This window comes from Ursus arctos, unplaced genomic scaffold, assembly GCF_023065955.2.
Source record: "Ursus arctos isolate Adak ecotype North America unplaced genomic scaffold, UrsArc2.0 scaffold_2, whole genome shotgun sequence".
Classification (NCBI taxonomy): domain Eukaryota; kingdom Metazoa; phylum Chordata; class Mammalia; order Carnivora; family Ursidae; genus Ursus; species Ursus arctos.
In genome coordinates, this window is record NW_026622874.1 from 38,934,461 (window position 1) to 38,954,611 (window position 20,151).

Genomic DNA, 20,151 nt, shown 5'->3' on the forward strand with positions numbered 1-20,151 from the left:
ACTCAGTAGAAGATGGCATGACGAAACTTAGTTGGCATATGTTGGGGGGGAAAGGGGCCTGAAGTGGGGGAAATTATTTCACTTTGGGATATGCTGAGTTAGAGGTTTGGAACATTCCAGGTAGTGATATCCAGGAAGAATTTGGTCTAAAGCTCAAGAGAAAATTATGGGCTGAAAACATTGATGTTTATGATTAACATGGAAGTGGTGAGCTTGTCTGAAGAGTAGATGTAGCATAAGGAAAGAGCTGAAAATAAAACCTTGGGGTGGGGCAGGTAGTAACAACACGTGGCTTCTTCCCGTCGTTTTCCTATCCAGCTACTGTGCAGGAAAGCAGGTCTTATGTATTGTTTGTGTGTTTGGAGGCATTGTAGTCAACCATGTTACAGTGATAAGCTTTAGTTCCCAAAGAATCCAGAAATTTAGGAGGTCAGTTTAGGGTCAGTTAAGAGTTTAGGGTTCTAGTTTTATTTTCTGTACATAATCAGCTATGCCACCTGGGGTTGTTTTTCAAATTTGAAAAAGTTCCCAACTTATTCAGCATTGTTTTTTACTTCTCTTTCTCAATCATAATATTTGTGTGAATGGACAACTAATTATCGTCAGAAGACCCAAGGGAAGCAACTAGAGTTGGCTTTCTTCCGCCTTTTATTCTTTTTCAGCCCCTTTTGTTTCTGTTCTTAACCTGTTTATTGTGCAGTGAGTGGCAGTTATCCACAACTGGAGTATTAGTTCTCATCACAGCCCGTCTTTGGTTACACAATGCAGGGAGCTCTACCAATGTGATGCTTCGATAAAGGCACTAAAAGTATCTCTGGACTTTAACCTTTATGGTTCATTATGAAAGCAACATTTTCATATAGGAGTTTTTACACCTTTGTGTTTATTAACTTCATATGTTTGCTTATCTGGGAGAGAGTATAACTATCCAGACAGTAAAATAATGACCTGAAATGTCTGTAGGTTAGAAAGGGTAAGTAGGAATTAGCCTGGATTATCAAAATCTACAAATAATCAAAACCCTTTCCTTGAGTGCCAAGGAATTTGTCTGAGCTGATTACTCTTGCAGCCAGCAAGCGTTGGCAGAGCCAAAGGACCAAAGAGGAATGGGCGAGAGAATAGAAAAACAGAGAAAACTGTAGTAATATCGTAGCTAACATTTATAGAACATTCGCTGTATGCCAGGTGCAGTTCCAAGCACTTATATTTATTGTCTCATTTAGTGTTTTTGATAACATTGTACACTGGGTACCATTTCCCCTACTTTACTGATGAGGACGGTGAGACAGAGAGAAGTTAAATAATTAGCTAAGACCACCTGACAAGTAAATGCTGGAGCACTTAACGAGTGAGCCTTGTAGCCAATCCAGTGAGTCTGCTATGTCTCAGTAGACAACTCCCGAATTACTGCTAATATCCCTGACTACTGAATCTATTTCGAAAAGAGAGACTGTGATAATTAAACCTTATATAAAGGAGGAAAATCTTTACAGAATAATTTAGGAAGAAACAAATCTAAATTAGTAAAAAGTCAGAATTTTGCATCATCTCAAATAGATAGTTTTATTATTTGTAAGTATCTATGGTAAAACTGTTGCTAAGGAGCAACGATCTGCTATACCCTTAAAGGTAGTAATCTAGAATTTTTAGTGAGTGTATTAATCGTATGTAAGTAGTTACTCTAAAGCCATTTATAAGTGCTCAAAAATAGATCCTTTAAGCAAGGTCATTTCTCTTATTTTGTTTATGCTATTATAATTTCCTTTATAAAGTAATTTTTAAACAGATGGTACAAGGGGCACCTGGCTGGCTCAGTTGGTTAAGCATCCGACTCTTGATTTTGGCTCAGGTCATGATCTCAGGGTTGTAATACTGAGCCCGCATTGGGCTCTGTGCTGGGTGTAGAGCCTGCCTAAGATTCTCTCCCTCTCCCTCTGCCCCTCCCCACCTCTATACATACATACATACATACATACATAAGTAAGTAAGTAAGTAAGTAAGTAAAAGATGGTACAAAGGTATGCTTGAATTCAGGACTTGTTAAATTATAACAAGTCCTGAATTCGAACCTGAATTACTGAAGATTTTCTTATCTGAGGGACCCTTATCCTGCCAAAAATCAAACAGACTGCAAATACTTCCCCTCTCCCAAATTTCTTCATTGTAAAATACCTGTTTTGTTTAGGGAGCAAAATTTAGCCCCCTAAATACAAAGAATCTTATGCATCTAAGACGTAAGTTCTATATGGGGGGTATAAAAGGTTTGTAGTGGAAGAATCAAATTCAGTGGAATCAAATTTAGTGGAAGAATGGAAAAAAAAAAAAGCTTCTGTTATCTTTTAGAGCTTCCAGTAGCACTTTGGAACAACTGTGACCCTAACAAGGTCCCAACTAGTGCCAGACTTCTTACAAGTCACTCATGATAGTGTGTTTCTTCATGACCACCTAGTTTCAAACTCCAGACTGATGAACCCGTTAGGCCTGTTCTTTCCATGAAGCCTTGCTGAAAATCTGTAGTTAGTATTGGTCTCTCTCTTTTCTGGCTACTTTTTTATTTGCTGTATGTAGCAGAAAGTCTAGTGTTAGATCACTTTCTTGCATCACTCTCATTGTTTTATGGATATGCTTATGTTTCCTCCCCAAAGAAGAGCTCTTTGATATCAGAGAACCATGTCTTAGATTCTGCACATATCTATTTTATTCCTCTAAGTATCACTCACAGAGCTGGGCACACAAAGGCACTTAATATAAATACAAGGAATGAATACTGCTGCCTAATTAAATCTGATCCCTGTTCCTATCCCATTTGGCCTCCTGGAAAGGAGTCAAAGGCCACACACTAGAAAACCCTATTTCTGAAATGAAGGCCAACCATAGGTCTTCCTGGGGCAATTCAGATACCTGTTTATTGCAGTTTCCTAGTGCATCTATAGCTCTAAAATATGTGAGTTAATATTTTGGTTTCTGTGGGGACAGAAAGAGAAAAGGCTAAGAGCAGAGGAAGTCCCTGACCTTCTGTGGGACCTACTTAGAAGTAAAAACGTTTTCCTTGTGTTATTTAGGTTCCCAAGTATTTATTTCCTCTTGAAATACGAGGTCTGGAGAGCCTCACTAAGCCCTTTGCAAAGGTTTTGATTCATAGCCTAGTCCAAATTTAAAATAACTGCTGCCTGGGCAGGCTGTTGTACTATGATATTTACCTTGTTTAAAAAAAAAAAAAAAATCCATCTTTTCCCAGGCTTCGGGAATGGAGAGCTTAATGCCTAAAAGAGGTGTTAGTGGTGATTAGTAACAGCATCTATTGAAGAGCCTTTTTCTCCCCCCAAGATTTTATTTATTTATTTATTTATTTATTTATTTATTTAAGAGAGTGGGAGAGAGAGAGCATGAGCCGGGGTGGGGGGAGAAGGCAGAGGGAGAAGCAGACTCCCCGCTGAGCAGGGAGCCCGACACAGGGCTCGGTCTCAGGACCCTGGGATCATGACCTGAGCTGAAGGCAGATGCTTCACCGACTGAGCCATCCAGGCGCCCCTCTATTGAAGAGCCTTCACAGAGGAGTGGGATGAGACCCAGAAGCTGACTTAGGGACTTCTAAATGTATGACTTCTTATATGCAGTACCTAACAGTATCCGGTGGGGGAGGGGGCAGGGTGAAAAGATCAGGCTTCTTTTCTTGTTGTTCACTAAGCCCTGCTCTTTTGAATCCTCTGAGTATACTTCATAGGCTACCATAGTTTCAGATGTCTGGACATAGCAGTGAGGACCTAAAACTCTGAGCTATGGGGAAAGTAAAGATATGTGTTAAATGTGAGAAGTGTGACCCGCATGCTAGAGTCACAAGTTTTAGACCTACTCATTCTCGTTGGTCATTTTCATCATATGTGATATGCAGCATGTGAAAGGCTAGACAGAGAATGTGCCTGCGCCTGCGGATGTATTCATGGATCCGAACGGCTTACAAATTATCTTAAATATAAAATGGCTTGCCTGGGATATTTTAGGGAGGCCGTAGTGTATGCATGTATTTCCTTCTATAATAAGTGTGATTTGTGAGTTCCAAAAACTTGAAAAATTCTTCGGTAGCTAGAAATATCCACAAAGAAAAGGTACAGGCCTGTATAGAAAATAAGAACTGTAAAATTCCAATATTTAGGTAGCATGATATATACATACAACAAAAGATATCTGTTTCTATAATTTAATAAACAGTGATTTATCTTTTAAAATGTAGTGAGATGTCTAGAAAAATGTGAGGTGGCATTACATCATCTCAATTCTACATGCAATATTTAATTGACTGGACAGTGACAATCTGGCAATGATATTTCCCAGAAATATTTATGATATAGGGGCACCTGGGTGGCTCATTTGGTTAAGTGGCTGCTTTCGACTCAGGTCATGATCTCAGGGCCCTGGGCTGTCTGCTCAGTGGGGAGTCTCCTTCTCCCTCTCCTTCCGCTGATGTGCACTCACTCTGAAAACTTAAAAAAAAAGAAATATTTATGGTATAAACTGAATGTTAAGTACTGTATTTCTTGACTTTGTTTTTGTTCCATGGGTATTAAATAATTGGGAAAGACACATCAAGGAGTATAATATGCTAAAGTTATATGTAACTTGATGCCTTTAAAAGCAGATCTTACTTGGAAGCGCACTCTCACGCACGTGCCCCTGCTTGCGTGGACGCACACTTTCCACAGCGCAAGACGTGCTCTCAGCATCATGCTTTTTCTGAATGTGTATCATCACCCAACTGCAGCTGACCAGCCATATCCAATTGATATTTCTTACTTTGAGGAAGTTATAAACTAGACCATGTTCTTTTTAAAAAGGGATCCTTGTGGTAGTTGGAGTTCTAAAATGGCTCCCCAGAGATGTCCTGGCCTAATCCAGAGCCCAGAAATATGATGAGATAGTTCTCCTCTGATTATGTTATGTGGCACAATTCCCCTAAAGATAGGGAGATTTTTCTGGATGGGCCTGATCTAGTCACGACCCCCCCCCTTTTCTTTTTTTTTTTTAAGATTTTATTTTTTACTTATTTGACACAGAGAGAGAGACAGCCAGTGAGAGAGGGAACACAATCAGGGGGAATGAGAGAGGAAGAAGCAGGCTCCTAGCAGAGCAGGGAGCCCGATGCGGGTCTCGATCCTGGGACCCTGGGATCATGACCTGAGCCGAAGGCAGACACTTAACAACTGAGCCACCCAGGCGCCCCATAATCACATGACCCCTTAAAAGCAGAAAGCTTTCTTGGCTGATGACAGAGGGGAAGCCAGAGAAATCTGAAGTGTGAAAAGGACTCAGTGTGCTGTTGTTGGCTTGAAGATGGAAGGGGCCATGTGAGAAGGAATGTGGGCACCTCTAGGAGCAGTGAGCGGCCACCAGCTGACAGCCAGCAAGGAAATGGAGATCTAAGACCGACAGCCACAAGACGCTGGGTTCTGCCAACACCCTGAATGATCTTAAAAGCAGATTTTCCCCCCAGAGCCTCCAGATAGGAGCCCAGCCAGCAGACACCTTGATATCTGCCCAGTGAGAGCGTGAGCAGGGAACTCAGTAGAGCTGACTTCTGACCAGCAAAAACTGTGAGATAATAAATGGATATGTTGAGCCACTACATTTTATTATAATTTGTTGATAGCAGCAATAGAAAACTAATGCAATTGAAATTTTTTATGATATTAAATATTAATTTTTTAGGTGTGGAGAAAAAAAACCCAATACAGGCCTCTCATCATCTCTATTCTCTATGGTCACACCTTTGTGTAAATTTTGAAAGTTTTGTTCCACCCCTTGTATTTTTCCAAATTGTGCAGGATCCCTAAGTATATTACCAGACTAATATAGACTCAGAAAGATCCCTTTCAAAGCTAGACCAGTAGCCTCTCCTTTCAAGTTTCTCAAGAATCCCATCTGTTTGCTTTGTAAAGAGTATTCTTCCCTCAAGGTAGAAAGCTAGAAACCTTTGTCTCTCTTAGACATATGTAGGAAACCAGAATGATTCTTAAGCTCAAGAAGTTATAGAATTATATTACTTGTCAATTAGCTCCAATAATGAGTAGATTTGCAGTAGCCCTACAAATCCAAAAGGTCCATGTTGCTTGGAGCCACACTCCCATCGTTGACTTGTTCATCATCAGTCATTAATCTGAGAACACTGAAGGGAAAGGCTGGTTCTCTGTAGGCCATCCCAGAATAGCTCAGATTGTTTCCCCTGGCTCAGCTAGTGCACAAAAACATGATATAAAATGTTCTTTCTGCTTAGTCCCTTTCAGGGAAAATGTAAATAGGAGATTTTTTCCCATCACTGTGGGGTCAGGCCCTAACTCCAAAGGAACATAAGTTAAACCCCTTTCAGTCTTGGCAGTAGACATGTGACTTGGTCTCATTCCTTTCCCTTGGGCCCAGCTTTCCAGAGCCACGATTTTATTTTAAACTTGGTTAAAGGAGTTTGGTTTTAATTACGTGCCTTCCTGAACTCCTGATAACTTTCAAGTTAAAAGCTTTTGTGGGGATTTTTCTAAGCCAGTCTCTGGTGTTTTGAGAGCCCTACACATTTCACAAATCAAAACCGGCCTGGTTCCTGTCCCTTTCCAGGATTGCCATCTGAATTAATGGCAATCTTCACTCTGTTCTTTTATTAGAAACAGGTCCCAACCAATGAGATTATTATGGGAGAATTTCAAGAGGCATGATAGGAGAGGACCTGCTTCTTGGTTTTGGAGCACTTTTTAGAACTATAGCCTATCTAGCTCATCATTCTTTTTATCTCTGTTTTCTGTGTTCATACTGGTTTCTGAATAGCTCTTAGTCTCTTCTGCTCCAGGGTCTCATTCACAATACCTAGTGCTCCCAGTTGGGCCATAAAAACTATGAAAGTAATTCCTTCTGTGAACAGTTTTTATCTAGTTCAGACACACCGAAGTGTCTTACCTTAATGACCGTCATTCGTTTGTCTTCAGTTGAAGGTAGAGGAACAATCTTTAACTAAAACACATAGAGAAGTTCCTTCTACAACTTCCTGACTAGAGCATGTAACATAACACACGTTATGTGTGTGTTAACCTGCAGATAGGGTAGAATACTCATGACTTCTCTAAGATGTATGATGTCATCATGTACAGGTAAGCTCTTCAGACCCTATTGAAAGAGTAGAATAAGAGTAACTTCTGTTTTTAAGAGTGAGAGCCCAGGGGGTGCCTGGGTAGATCAGTTGGTTAAGCGTCTGAGTCCTGATTTTGGCTCAGGTCATGATCTCAGGGTCTTGAGATCAAGCTCCACATCGGGCTCTGTTCAGCATGCAGTCTGCTCGTCCCTCTCCCTCTGCTCCTCCCCTGCTCTCTCTCTCTCTGTCTCTCATTCTCATAAATAAATAAATAAATAAATAAATAAATAAATAAATAAAATCTTTTTAAAAAATAAACAAATAGAGACCCTGCAGAGAAAGATAGGGCTATTGCCAGAACATAGGTAAGAGGAACTCACATTACTAGCTTCCAGAAGATCCTAGATTTGGCTGGGGTCCCTGAGCCGTGTGTTGTAGGGCTTCTCCTTATTTGCTGCCCACTAAGCTGACTTCTTAGAATTGTCTCTTGGAAAACCTTCAGTGTTCATTTCCCCAGCCTATGTTCTGCTTGCCTTCTATGATGTCACTTCCTGGCTTGCTGTTCCCCTGAGACCACTTAGGCAAACTCCCACTCTGTCTTGTCTCCCTCTCTCCACATTCACTCAGTACTCTTCCTGCAGGGATGGCAGACAGCTTTTTAGAATGAGACGCAGTGTCAGCGTAACAGTGAACCGTGCTTAGTTTGATCGACAGCAGGATGAAAACGGAAGATTGAAGTTGAGTCTCCATCAGTTCAGCAGCTCTGCTCCTTTTACCCAAGAAACCCAAACTTTTCTCTCCCTAAATCTAACCAGTGTTTTTTTTTTATCAAAAACCAGATTATCTAGAATATCAAGAAGCCAAGCAAAACAATAGTTTCTAGAGGTATTCCACCAGTGAAAAAACGAAGTATGATCTGAAAAATTGTAATCAAAAGCTGGGAAATTGTGCCCTAAGTCCTGTATACGTTTTTGTTGTTGCTATTGTTGTTAGAGAGGGAAAGGGGGGCAGGGTGAAGGGGAGAGGGAGAGAGAGAGAGAGAGAGGATCTTAAGCAGGCTCCACACCCAGTGCAGAGCCCAACACAGGGCTCAACCTCACAACCCTGAGATCAAGAGTCCGCCACTTAACGGACTGAGCCACCCAGGTGCCCCATGTCCTATATACTTTCGGCCCTATAGAAGCCGGCTTGCCTTAAGCCCTGTAGGTGCACTCCTCTTAAGCTAATTGCTATTACAGTGAGAACACCATCGCCTTTAGAAATCCCAGTTGTCTTCCTTCTTTGAAATGGTTCTGTTTGTGTTATGGTAATATGCTACCTCTGCTGTAGCCACATCTTGGTTCGTGAGGTTTATATGCTCTCCTCTAATGCATTAGATTGACCTTCCCAGGACATAGCTAAGGTAACCCTTCAAAGCTATAATTAAAAAGGCAAAACAAAACACCCCAAGAGTCCAGATAGCTCCAAAAGTCAGGTAAAAACGCCTGGGCGGGGGGGGGGGGGGGGGGGGGAAGGAATGTTGGAAGTAGTGAGGAAAGATTAAGGATTAACTTGGAAGTCCTGCTTTCTCAGATATCTGGATCTAGGCACATTGTCTCCCCGCATATCTGCTGGATCACTCATCACCTAGACATTTTTTTATTAAATTCACCCCAAAATCAATTGATAACACAAATCTTAACATGCCTTACAAAAATGATAAACAGCAGAGTGTGATACTTGCTTTTAGTTGCTCCTGGCAGGCAGAAATCGGTGTCATTCATCAGCTTCTTACGTGGCTGTCTGCAGGAAACATCTGCAAGTATGCCTGTAGGGACAAGAACTGGTATGGCAGGCACAGGTTAGAGCACCCTTAGCATTACCTTCCTCTGTGCACTGTCATCTGTGGAGAAATCCATTTAGACCTCTTGAAAACCCTGTGGAATCTACCTTTTCATATCCAGGAACCTGACTGCTGCTTCATAGTTCTAACCTATTTTTTGTTTTTAAGTGTTTAAATTTTGTATCAGTGGCAGCCATACAGTCCTATCCCCCCATACTATACTGTCACATGTCTGTCTGAGAACTTTCTTCGGGGTGACGATAGGACATGAATAGCTTCATAGCTGTCGTAAATGAAAAAAGGTTAATTACATGTCATTCTTATAGGAATAAATCAGTGGAAATGATTAGCATGCTTTGATATCTATATAATGGCCAAAACTGATACCTGGTAAAATCCTAATTGTCTTGTCTTAGTGAAAAGAAACACTTTCTTCACTATAGAGGCAACTACCAGAGTCTAAAGGGCTGGCTGAACTCAAAGCTGAAGGTGTTACTAAAATCTAACCCAACAAATGAGATATTTACAAAGAGGAAACTAAAGCATTTTCAAGTGAAGTCCCACATTTTAGGAATAACAAAGTCAATAGATACACATGATTTGTCAGTAAATGAATCAGGTCTCAGTCAGTATACACCATGCAAGGTAGACTCCTACTTCCGTTAGGAGGAAGCAAAAGAAGGCACAAGGCAGAACAGTGTGATTATACGTGCGTCCTCTTCCAAACCTAAGAGGCAGGGTGGCACGTCTGCCTTTGGAGAGACTGTCAAGAATGGTTCTCCCAGATGGGTAATGACGTTTGAAAAAGGCAGCACTGCCTGGAAGCAGCAAGAGAAAGTAAATGGTCTCCTAAATTGTCAGATTGTTGTTTCGTTTGGTTGCCTGTGAGCTCAAAGGTCCTAAGTTAACTTACTACTCTAACTGACATCGGCGGCCAGTATAGTATTTTTATAACCAGAAAGGGAATGGGGGAGGGAGATGGGGCAGGAGAGGAAGCTGACATTTTAAGAATGTACTTCCTCATAACTATCACATTTAATTTTTACCATAAGAGTAGCTGGTAATTTGCACAAGGTCACATAACTAGGAGATGTCAGAGCAACAATTAGAGCTCAGGTCCAGCCAAGGACATCACACTCTTTCCCAGAAACATTAACAGTTCAGTTCAGTGAGTCTTTCCTGAGCACCCATCATGTTCTGGCACTGAGGATGTAACTGGGAAAAGTGCATGGATCACTGGTAAGGAAACCCCCCCCCCATAACAACAGCTCTTTTTTAAAATGTATGTATGTATGTCTTTGTATTTCTCTAACCTTCTCTGCTCAGAATTCATGACTTTCAGGAAGCCTTTGTAGTTGGAGCCCACTGGTTAGCACCCTTACCTCCTTAGCACTTATTCACATGTGTTCCTTCCATTGCTCCCGACGAGCTTGCTGATTGTGTTCACGGTGCTCTCCTGACTCACGCAGCTTCTTCTGTGTGTGCTTCCTTGGTGCCTCTTCTACAGGGCTTTGCACGCAGCGGGTTCTTAAATTCAGTAGACCCTTAACATTTGCTGGTATGGAGTTCATTCTTATGAACTTCATGAATCTTTGGCATGTCAGCTTACAGTTTTCCTGGGATATGAATTTGAATTCACCCAGATGCCTTAAAGGGTGGATCTTATCACTAAGCTGGTGCATGGGCATTGCCAACAGTCTAGCATTTCAGTTTTACTTGAGTAGACTTGAAACGTGTTTGTACATTAAGTAATTCTCGAGAGGTGATGAAAATTTCGTTTCTTTGAAAATAAGATTCGAGTAAGAGAAACAACCTTAGTTAATGTTGATAAAGTAGTCATTGATAGTGTGGGCTAGGTACATGACTCTCCCTGAAGATCAGTTATAAATGTGAGACAGGGAAACTCGATTCCAGATTTGTAAGTTTTAGGATACTCAACTCCCAAGTGTATGAGAATGCTAAAGATGCACCATAGACTTTTCTTACTGGCTTCCCCATCTCCAGTGGGACACATCCTCACGTTAAAAAGCCTTTTTGTTTAGTCAAATGGTGCTTGACCAGGGCCGTACAACAGAATCACCTGGGGGACTTTTAAAAAACACATGTAAGAAGTCCCTACTCTAGACCTAGAGAAAGAGAGTCTCTAGGATTGACGTTGGGATATGTACATTTTGGAAAAAGTACATGAAAGAATTCTGATGAATATACTCATGGCAGCAAACACTTCTGGACAGCTTTAGGAAGTGGTATATATTATGCTGTCATGCTGTGTTGGTTGACAAACCAGTGGCTTCCAGGGACTATTTAGTGCTGCTTCAACAAAGCAGTGTCATTGAGCGACTCCTCAGTAGTCAAGGGATTTATTATTCATTTTGTAGATTATTGGGCACTTGTTTCTCTTCTTCCTTCTTTTGTGTGTCCTTGAGGACTTTGTTGTGCTTCAGTATCTCCAAAGAGAAAATAAATAAATACATTCAAATCAACTGAGTTTTTATTTGCCTGAGTTCTTTAAAAAAAAAAAAGCAGAAATAAGAGGGTAACGGTCATCTATGATTTTTGAAAATGTAAAATATGACATAATCATTTTTTGTTATTTGTTTACAACCATAGACGGACCATCGATAGATACCAAGCTTACAATTTGCATCTACAAAACTCCTTTCTCCTGAGACCTCAAAGTACTTTCTTACTCTCCTCATTTTGTAACCGCCATCCTAGAGACTAGGATGGGACCTCCCCATGCCCGCACCGTCTTGCTCACCTTTCACTAGAGGTCTAGGATAAAGCCAGGAACTGTCCTGAGTTTTAATATTTGTAGATTGCGGTTCATTTAGGGCAGGGTTGGGGGTTTGTGAATTGAAGGAAGTTAGTAGAATGGATATCGAGATCCGGAGAGGCTAAATGCCGCACCGACAATCAGTCCCTCCTAGAACACAAGGGTGGTTTGTTAGTTGGGTAGTGGATAAGTTTTTGATCATTTTACAGTTTGCTGACTTCCAGTTAAAAAAGATGCTTTCCGCAAAGTCTCAAATCTACTGAGTCATGGAAGACTAGCTAAGTAGCCTTTTGTGCAGTCGGTTGAATTGCTTTTCTTAAATTGCACCCATATATCCAACTGTGAAGCTGAGACATCTGATTTGAAAAGTGCATTTATAAATGGAAATAATAATTATCAGTCCCTTGCTAATGCCGGTTTTGTTTTTGTTTTGTCTCTTCCTTTCTCTAGCATGAAAGACTTTCTAGGTAAGACCTTTCCCTATTTTATATGCATGCTTTTAATATTTGTGAGAAATGCATGTCTAATTAAACTTAGCTTTATATTGTGTACTCATATTTCTCACATCCTTTCCTTCCTTTTCATTTCCTCAGCCACCACAGTAGTTCAGACTTTTATTATTTCCTGCCTAAGTTAATGCAGTAGCTTTTCAGCTCACCTCCTGCCTTCACATTCTCCTCCTTCCAATTCATTTCGTGGACTTCCACCACATTAATTTTCCTACAGCACCTACCAGGCACTGTGCTAAAGGACCAGCATGAATAAAATCCTGTCCTTACCTTCGGGAAGGGCGGAGACAGTAGTAGAGACAGGTATTATGAGCAGAGAGAAGAGGCCATTAGCCTCTTCTGGTGGTTCAGGGAAGACTTTGTTGCAGGGTACATGCCCAAACTGAGATTGAGTTTAGATACTGTCATTTAATAGTGGACCTAACACGATTCACTGTGCCTAGATGGTGCTGTGGAATAATTTATTGAATGAGCTAAAGACCAGTGTTGCAATTGCTAAAAAATTAAGGAAGCAGCTCAGAGTTTGGGGAATGATCCTCTCTAATTTTTCACCTAGCATCTGAGGATACAAAACTGATCTTCCTGAAGAACAAAATAAAAAATAGTAAAGGACTGTGGAGCCAAAAGTATGAACCGCTCCCTCTCCACTTTTCCTCTGATAGGAAATTAAGAAGAGATTCAGTGAAAATGTAGTTAATGGGATAACATAGGACAAATGAGTCTTATAATTTGTTTGATAATTGAGCTTATTCTACCCTAATATATTTCAAAATGTATAAACTTGCATGGATTCTTCCTCTGCTTACCCTCTCACCAGGCACCAGCCGAAGATGAATAATTTACATCTAACCTAGCAGAAAATTAGTTTTGTGAAATTGGTGGAGAGTGGTATTTTGCTATAATTTTTTTGTGAATTCTTTTATATTATAATAGCCATTTATGAAAAGACACTTTCCCTATAGATCTCAAATACGCTATAAAACTAATGGCTAAAACAGGTATTAGTTCAAGAATAAACAAAGATATCAGTGGAACACAGTAGATAGTCCCCCCAAAAGTCATGTGTACAAGGTGATTTTTCAACTCTGTGGGGGGAGAGTTATTTAATAAGTGATCATTGGGACAACTGATTGTCTGTTTGGGAAAACAGATCCTTCCCTGAAGCCATATCAAAAAACAAAAACGAAACCAGATTCCAGATGGATTACAGTTTCTAAGAGAAAATGATCTTACTATAAAAGCAATAGAAGAGAATATTTATAATCTTTATCTAGGAAGACTCTCCCAGGCATGGTACCATAAGGGTAAAAATTGTCCAGTTTAGTTATATAAAATGTAAAATCTCTGCTAGTAATAGAGACCATAAACAGAGACAAAAAGTAAAGTGGGAAAAAATATTTGCAGCTTATGTTAGATAGTTTTAAAAGCCTTACTATATAGGAAGCTCCCACAGTGTGACAAGCCAAAGAGTAACAAAGACTCTGAATAGACAATTCAGAAATGAAGATAAATAACCAAAGATACTAAACCTTCCTAGTGATCTATAAATGTTAAAATTAACGACAATGTTGCTCCTATTGGATTAGAAAGGATTACACTCTCTGAAGGACAGTATAACAATACATATATCAAAATTTAGAACAGACTTATCCCTTGACCAAAGAGTTCCACTTCTAAGATTTTAGAAAATAATTGGACAAGAAAACAATTGGACAAATGCACTAAAATTTATAGACTGGTCTTCTCACTGTAGCATCATTTCTAATAGCTAAAAGGTTCAAAATAATATGGGTGTCTGTCACTAGAAGATTCAGTTACCATACAACCACACAGTGGAAGACTGTGCGGTCCTTTTTTCTTTTTTTAATGAGGCAGACCTGTTTACTTACATGGTAAGATGCCTCCAAGCGTAGTGATGAGGGAGGAGGAGGAGTTAGACAACAGTATGTATTATCTGGTTTTATTTATAAAAATACATTTTAACATATCTATGTGTTTAACCTTTTGCAAGGATAGGAAGTAAACTGTTAATAGTGGATTATTTCTTGAGCAGGATTATGGAGTGACTTTCACTTTCTATTTTAGACACTTGGGTACTACTTAAATTTTTCTACAAGCATGTATTGCTTTTATAATCAGAAAAGTCAGTAAAGAGGTTTCTGTCTACAAAATTTTTTTTTAAATGTAAGAAGAAAAAGTGTGAAGAATGTTATAGAACTTAGTATCTCTGTAAGACAGAGTGGGCAGTGATGTCATTAGGAGCTTTGTTTCTCCCCCTCTGTGTCCTCCTTATTGCTCCTCTACTTCTTCTGATACTTGTTCCAGCTCCCCCACCCCCAACTTTGGCAATAGCTACCGCAGGACAGAGCCTTCCGATGGAAGTTCCACAGCTGTGACTCTGCACACCACCCCAGTGCGGGGAGGGAGAGCTCTGCAGGGCCGGTTTGTACGTAGCAGTCTTGTGGGCCACATTTTCATTTGGAAAGAACAAAGTCTGAGAAAAGTGTAAACCACTGTTAAGAATCAGGATGATTATCGCACACGTAAACAGATAATCAGCTGAGAGACCCTTCCACTAACGAACTTACCACTCCTGGAAATGAGGCCACCATCAACTGTCAGAGCTCACCTGCTGGGAGATGTAGAAGTCCTCATCACAGGCTCACAGTCACAATGTGGACTGGAGAATAGAGGGTAGAAAAAGAGCTGTTTGGGCACGGTGGTGGTACCCTGAAATGTTTGAGATTCCAACAAACCTGCAGTGCACCTAAAAAGCATACACGCCAGGCCCTCGTGGCCATCCTTCCTCCATCCCCCCTCCAGCTCAGAGCTCCAAGTCCGTGTGTTTCTGATTCATTGACAGTTCGTTGGAATCATTGTCTAAGAGCCATTGCGATTCAAGAAACTTCTGCTTTTAAAAGCACACTCTTTGAGGAAAGCTGTTCGACCCCAAACTAATTTGGAAAGCTCTAAGATTTAAGTCGGCACACGGGTCCAAACCACCAATTTTTCAAGTAAGCTCCATTCTTGGCAAATGACAGCTCCTCCTCCAGGCTGGCGCAGCTTAGCCCCGAGGTCCGAGAATGCTGGCTGAGGAGATTCAGGGAAGGAATGTGCGTCGTTTCTGGCCAAGGCTCTCCAGTGCTTCTTAGAAAAGGCTCAGACTACCCTGCAGCGTTACCTTCCCCCCATCTCTTCATTCTTAAAACCAACGTTTCCCTTTAATGTATCTCCCGCAGGTTGGAATCAGGAGGTAGTAACCCTACAAGCAGCGATTCTTATGGTGACCGGGCCTCAGCAAGAGCCCGCCGCGAGGCCCGGGAGGCCCGCCTCGCCACCCTGACCAGCCGCGTGGAGGAGGACAGCAACAGGGATTATAAAAAAGTAGGCTCTCTTTTCAACTTTTCCGTTGTTGGGTTACAACACGTAAACATCTCAGCCTTTTCCCCAGTGTAGAAAAATGAGTGCAGGTCCCACGAAGCAGAAGAAAAGGTGCTTCCGTGATAAATAGTAGTAACTGATTCCTTTCGGGTTTCTGGGTGTGCCCCACCTCTCCACCAGCTAAACACAGACCATTTCATACATTGCTTTTAGTGCAGTAACTATATGCCTCAAACCAGATACGTAGAGGTACAGGAAAAAGTAAAGATCGACAGTTGTAGAAAGGGGAGATGAAGTAGTGCTGGGTGTCTGAGCCACGGGGGGTCGTTCGGTAAGATTCACGTCGTTAACAAACATGTGCTTTTCATGAGGTCCTGTGAGTGTCAACCAAATACTTCTTGGTGATGGTAAATGATGATCTGGTTTGGAGGGGGTTTAAAACACTTGACAGTTCATTGCCTTTGGTTCTTGCAGAAGAACACCTAGCTCCAGGGGCAGACCTGAAAACCTTCCCTTTCGAGTGCTTGAGATGCCAGGGGAGAAAACCATTTTTGTTAATGAAATGTTTGTTTAGTTAATGTTGTGTTACGCAGAACTTGACTAAAATCAATATACACATTAGATCAGCCCTAAAAAATAATAATTCTCTTTGTATGGGGAACGACAGTCACTGTTCTTTCCCCCGGAGATGAACATTTTTGAAGTTGGAGCACCATTCTGTGTTCAGCACCTGGAACTTCACCAGTGTTAAGAAGCAAGAAACCAATTGGCTAAATGTATTCTGTTTCCTAGACTTCCTCCCCCTTCTCCGTCTGCCCCACAGTGATGGTTTGGGTCGGGGAGGGGGGTTTCTCATAGGATGAAACTGTGTGAGTGCTGATCCTGGGAGCCCTGCCTACTCGGTGACCTGATTTTCTTTCCCTCCCCTCAGCTCTACGAGAGTGCCCTGACCGAAAACCAAAAACTGAAAACAAAACTTCAGGAGGCTCAGCTAGAGCTAGCAGATATAAAGTCCAAGCTTGAGAAGATGGCCCAGGTAAGGGAGAAGAGGACAAAGGCTAGGTGACAGGCTGAGTGTGAGGGGGCGCAGTAACCCAGGGGTCTGAGAGAGGGGAAGTGACGTGGAATTCAGATTGGCCCTCCTCAGAGACAGGGAGACAGAAGCCCCTGAGATTCTCATCTGATTTCAGGGTTCAGTCGGCATTTAACTTAAAATGGAAAACTGGTAGTTCAGTGAACAATTCCTAACAGCCTAAATGCTAATAGTCAATATATGGATTATCTACTTATTTCTTAGTAGAAAGGTATTAACCAGCATCACAAGATTAGTGCTAGACAATGTCTCCTGTCATGTTTCAGTTCATTTTATCTACAGTCACCTCCTAGAGAGGGATAAGCAAGACACTATTAAACCCACTGCAGAGAGGTAGCAAATTAGGCCTAGAGAAATAAGTGGTTTGCATGGGTCGTATAAGAAGTCAAGGACAGGGGCGCTTGGAGTGCTCAGTCAGTCAAGCATCTGACTCGATTTCGGCTCAGGTCATGGCCTCAGGGTCGTGAGATAGAGCCCTGGGTTGGGCTCCATGCTGGGCATGGAGCCTGCTTAGGATTCTCTCTCTCCCTCCCCTTCTGCCCCTCCCCCTTCCTCACACTGTCTTGTGCTTTCTCTCTCTCTCTCTAAAAAAGAAAGAAATCAAGGACAAAGGTGTGTTAGAATGTATAATTGGGTCCCAAAGCAAAGGTTCTGTCCTGCAGCGTATGTTACTTCCTCAAGCCACCACCATTTTTCAGCCTAGGAATAAGGAATGTTAGCAGCAAACAGACCAGATAAACCATTTCCTTTTACTGCCAGGCCTGATTTAATTAGGCAGCCCTTTAGAGGGTACTAGAGGCAATAACCTCATCACCAGTGAGACAAACACTGCTGCTGAAAGCCGAAGCAAGTGCAGTCTTGGGTTATTGCTGAGTTAACAGGAAACCTATTAAGTTATTGCCCTCGTGGAATGCCCAGTGACTAAGAATTTTGAAAGCTGAACTGAGGTAAAAATGACTCTTTACTAGGAAGGCATAAATGAAAAGCAGGGATGGCTAGTTGTTCCAGCCATATGATCTAGGCCAAAAGCAAAGCCTAAAATGCTAGGATTGTATAGTACTGAATACATGGGATTTGGGGGGCAGGTTAAGTACCTCTAAACATCTTATGGCAACCGCTCTGGAATGGAATGAGCCAACACTTGGAAGACAGCACAACAGAACTGCATGGGACTTCAGCAGGACAACCAGGAAACCCACATTTTCCAGAGAAGGGCTCGGTCAGGTGCACAGTGGATGGCCTGGCCTGTGAACTGCCTGTCAGTGTGGAAGAGGCATCCCCCCCTGCCTGGTTGGGATAGCTGAACATGGCTCTTTGATTGAGGATTTGTAAGGCCTGCAGCACAGGTGACAACTGGGCATAAAGTGATTTAGTGGGACAAGAAAAGTGGGTCTCAACCCACAAGAAAACACACACACACACACACACACACACACACACACACAAGGCAGGGGGGTGGAACTAAATAAACCTCAAGGGCTCTCAGCATGACTGAGCCAGGTAAAATGTCTCATTCACAGTACACCCTCAGAAGATTCCTGAGGCTGACTTTTATTCTGAGTAGTGCCACGAACTGACAGTGATTAATTAATACAGATCTTTTGCTGCATCTTATCAGGAGTTCCTGGGGCTATGTTACAGACAGTTGGGGAGCAGTCATGTGAGGAACCACAGGAGGACCCAATGTCACCTGCTCCCCACTCTCTCCAGAAGCACTCTTCTGACAGCACATTTCTTGACCTTTAGGAGTTCTTGGCTTTTCCACCAGCTCGTGCTTCGGAGCAGTGAGCAGTCTAACAAGCTGCTGACATTGACTTGCACAGAGGACACTGAAAATAAAATCATCCTTTCCAGTCACTGGGGAAGAGGGTTTACTTTCTAGCCAACTGCTTTGCTGGGTGTGTTGGAATATACTTAGTTTTGCCAAATACAAGTTACTGAAATTCAGAAGAAATAGTGGTGCTACAGACCAGTTCTCTGCTGTTTACCACAAATGGAGCTGTCTGGCAGGACGGAGAGGAGGAGGGCCTGTCAGCCCCACACGTTGTAGGGAGACACTTACCACATGGACACACACGATGTTTTACATAAAAGGTCCACTTGGCCTAACTCTGAGGGGGTTAAGATTACAAAAACAAAACAAAACTAGTTCTTTGTAGAAGTTCAGTTCAGTCTGTAGAAGTGAGCTAAATGAAAATAGTGAGATCGTGACCGCTTCTGTGCTTCTCAGGCTCAGGGAGGCTGCTGGGGGTATAAAGAAGCACCAGGATCTACTTCTGCCTTTTTTCTTTTCCTTCCGCTTCATAGTAGACTCAGTGGGAAGGCAGATGGCCCTGACCTTCAGAACAGAAGGTGAAAGCGCAGGACAGGGGCCAGAAATCAGAGTTTTACTGTTAGTTCTATTTATTCCTTCATATTCTGAAAAAAGAAACCTCTGCCAGAAGAGCAGCGTACTCTCTGTGTTTACTAACTGTTGTTTGTGCGTGGTTCGAGGCAAAATAAAAATCATCACCCTGTACTTACTGAATGTCTATGAAGTGTAAGAAGTTTGACAGTGCTAAGGCCAGAAGGAACATATGACTCGTTTCCATCCCCTGTTGAAGAGTCACTACCCAAAGGTCTTCTACTTTTTAGCTCTGATGGCGAAATCTTTTTGGCCCTTCTGTGACATTTATAGCAAAAGTCAAAGATGTTCTAATCTTTTGTTCAGGTAAAATCTTACCTCACCTGGAAGCTCAATATACAAAAAAGATAAAAGTGGAACTGTTCAGTTCAAAGCAGGGCAGATCGCATGAGCGGGCTCCTGAGAACCCTGGAAGCCCACCCACACGTGCAGACCACTGCTTTAGAAGAAAAACAGCGTCAGTGCCCAGAGCAGAAAGAATAAGAGTGTGAAGGGATTGCTTAGAAGAGTGCCATGGGGCTTAGAGCCTCAAGTTCGTGAGTCTCTAGCTTTCAAAGAAGAAAAGCCATTTTTCATTTTCTCTGGGTTGTGTGATTACTGTGAGGTATAAGGAGATAGTTGGCGTTGAAGACCTAGCAAGTGTTTGTGTGTGTGTTGTGCGGATGTCTTTGCACTTGTGACTGTGCTGAGTTTCAAGAAACAGCTACTCCTGCCTTCTGCTCCCCAGTGGGAATCCTGCAGACTTCAGAGAGGCAATAATGTCAGGCTTAGAGATCTACTGGAATCTGCCGCAGCGAGAGCCCAAAGCCCAGACATCTATTTCTGGGTGTCCGACGGTAATGCTGAACCAGACAGGGCTTCCTAGTGACCCTGAGACAACCCAAGTGACCACTGTTTCTCTTCAATTTGCACTAGCAGAAACAAGAGAAGACCTCTGACCGATCATCCATGCTGGAGATGGAGAAACGGGTATGTGTGTGTTTCTTTCTCCCCTCTGTTTCATCTGAGTTTCTCTGACTTTGTTGTTCATGCCAATGGAAAAAGTTCGTCTCAAAAAG

General features: G+C 42.0%; 1 protein-coding gene across 6 annotated transcripts in view; it reads left to right on the forward strand.

The window, feature by feature from the left end:
- The window catches only part of PPP1R12B (protein phosphatase 1 regulatory subunit 12B), a 207,402-nt gene that overhangs the window by 168,159 nt on the left and 19,092 nt on the right, over positions 1–20,151 (forward strand). For 5 of the 6 annotated variants that reach the window (XM_044377710.3, XM_057315719.1, XM_044377709.3 and 2 more), the window contains 4 exons: positions 12,157–12,173; positions 15,455–15,599; positions 16,528–16,632; positions 20,009–20,062. In XM_044377710.3, the coding sequence (XP_044233645.2) occupies positions 12,157–12,173; positions 15,455–15,599; positions 16,528–16,632; positions 20,009–20,062 (321 nt within the window). The remainder of the gene's footprint in view (positions 1–12,156; positions 12,174–15,454; positions 15,600–16,527; positions 16,633–20,008; positions 20,063–20,151) is intronic. The other variant, XM_044377707.3, reaches the window with a different exon arrangement.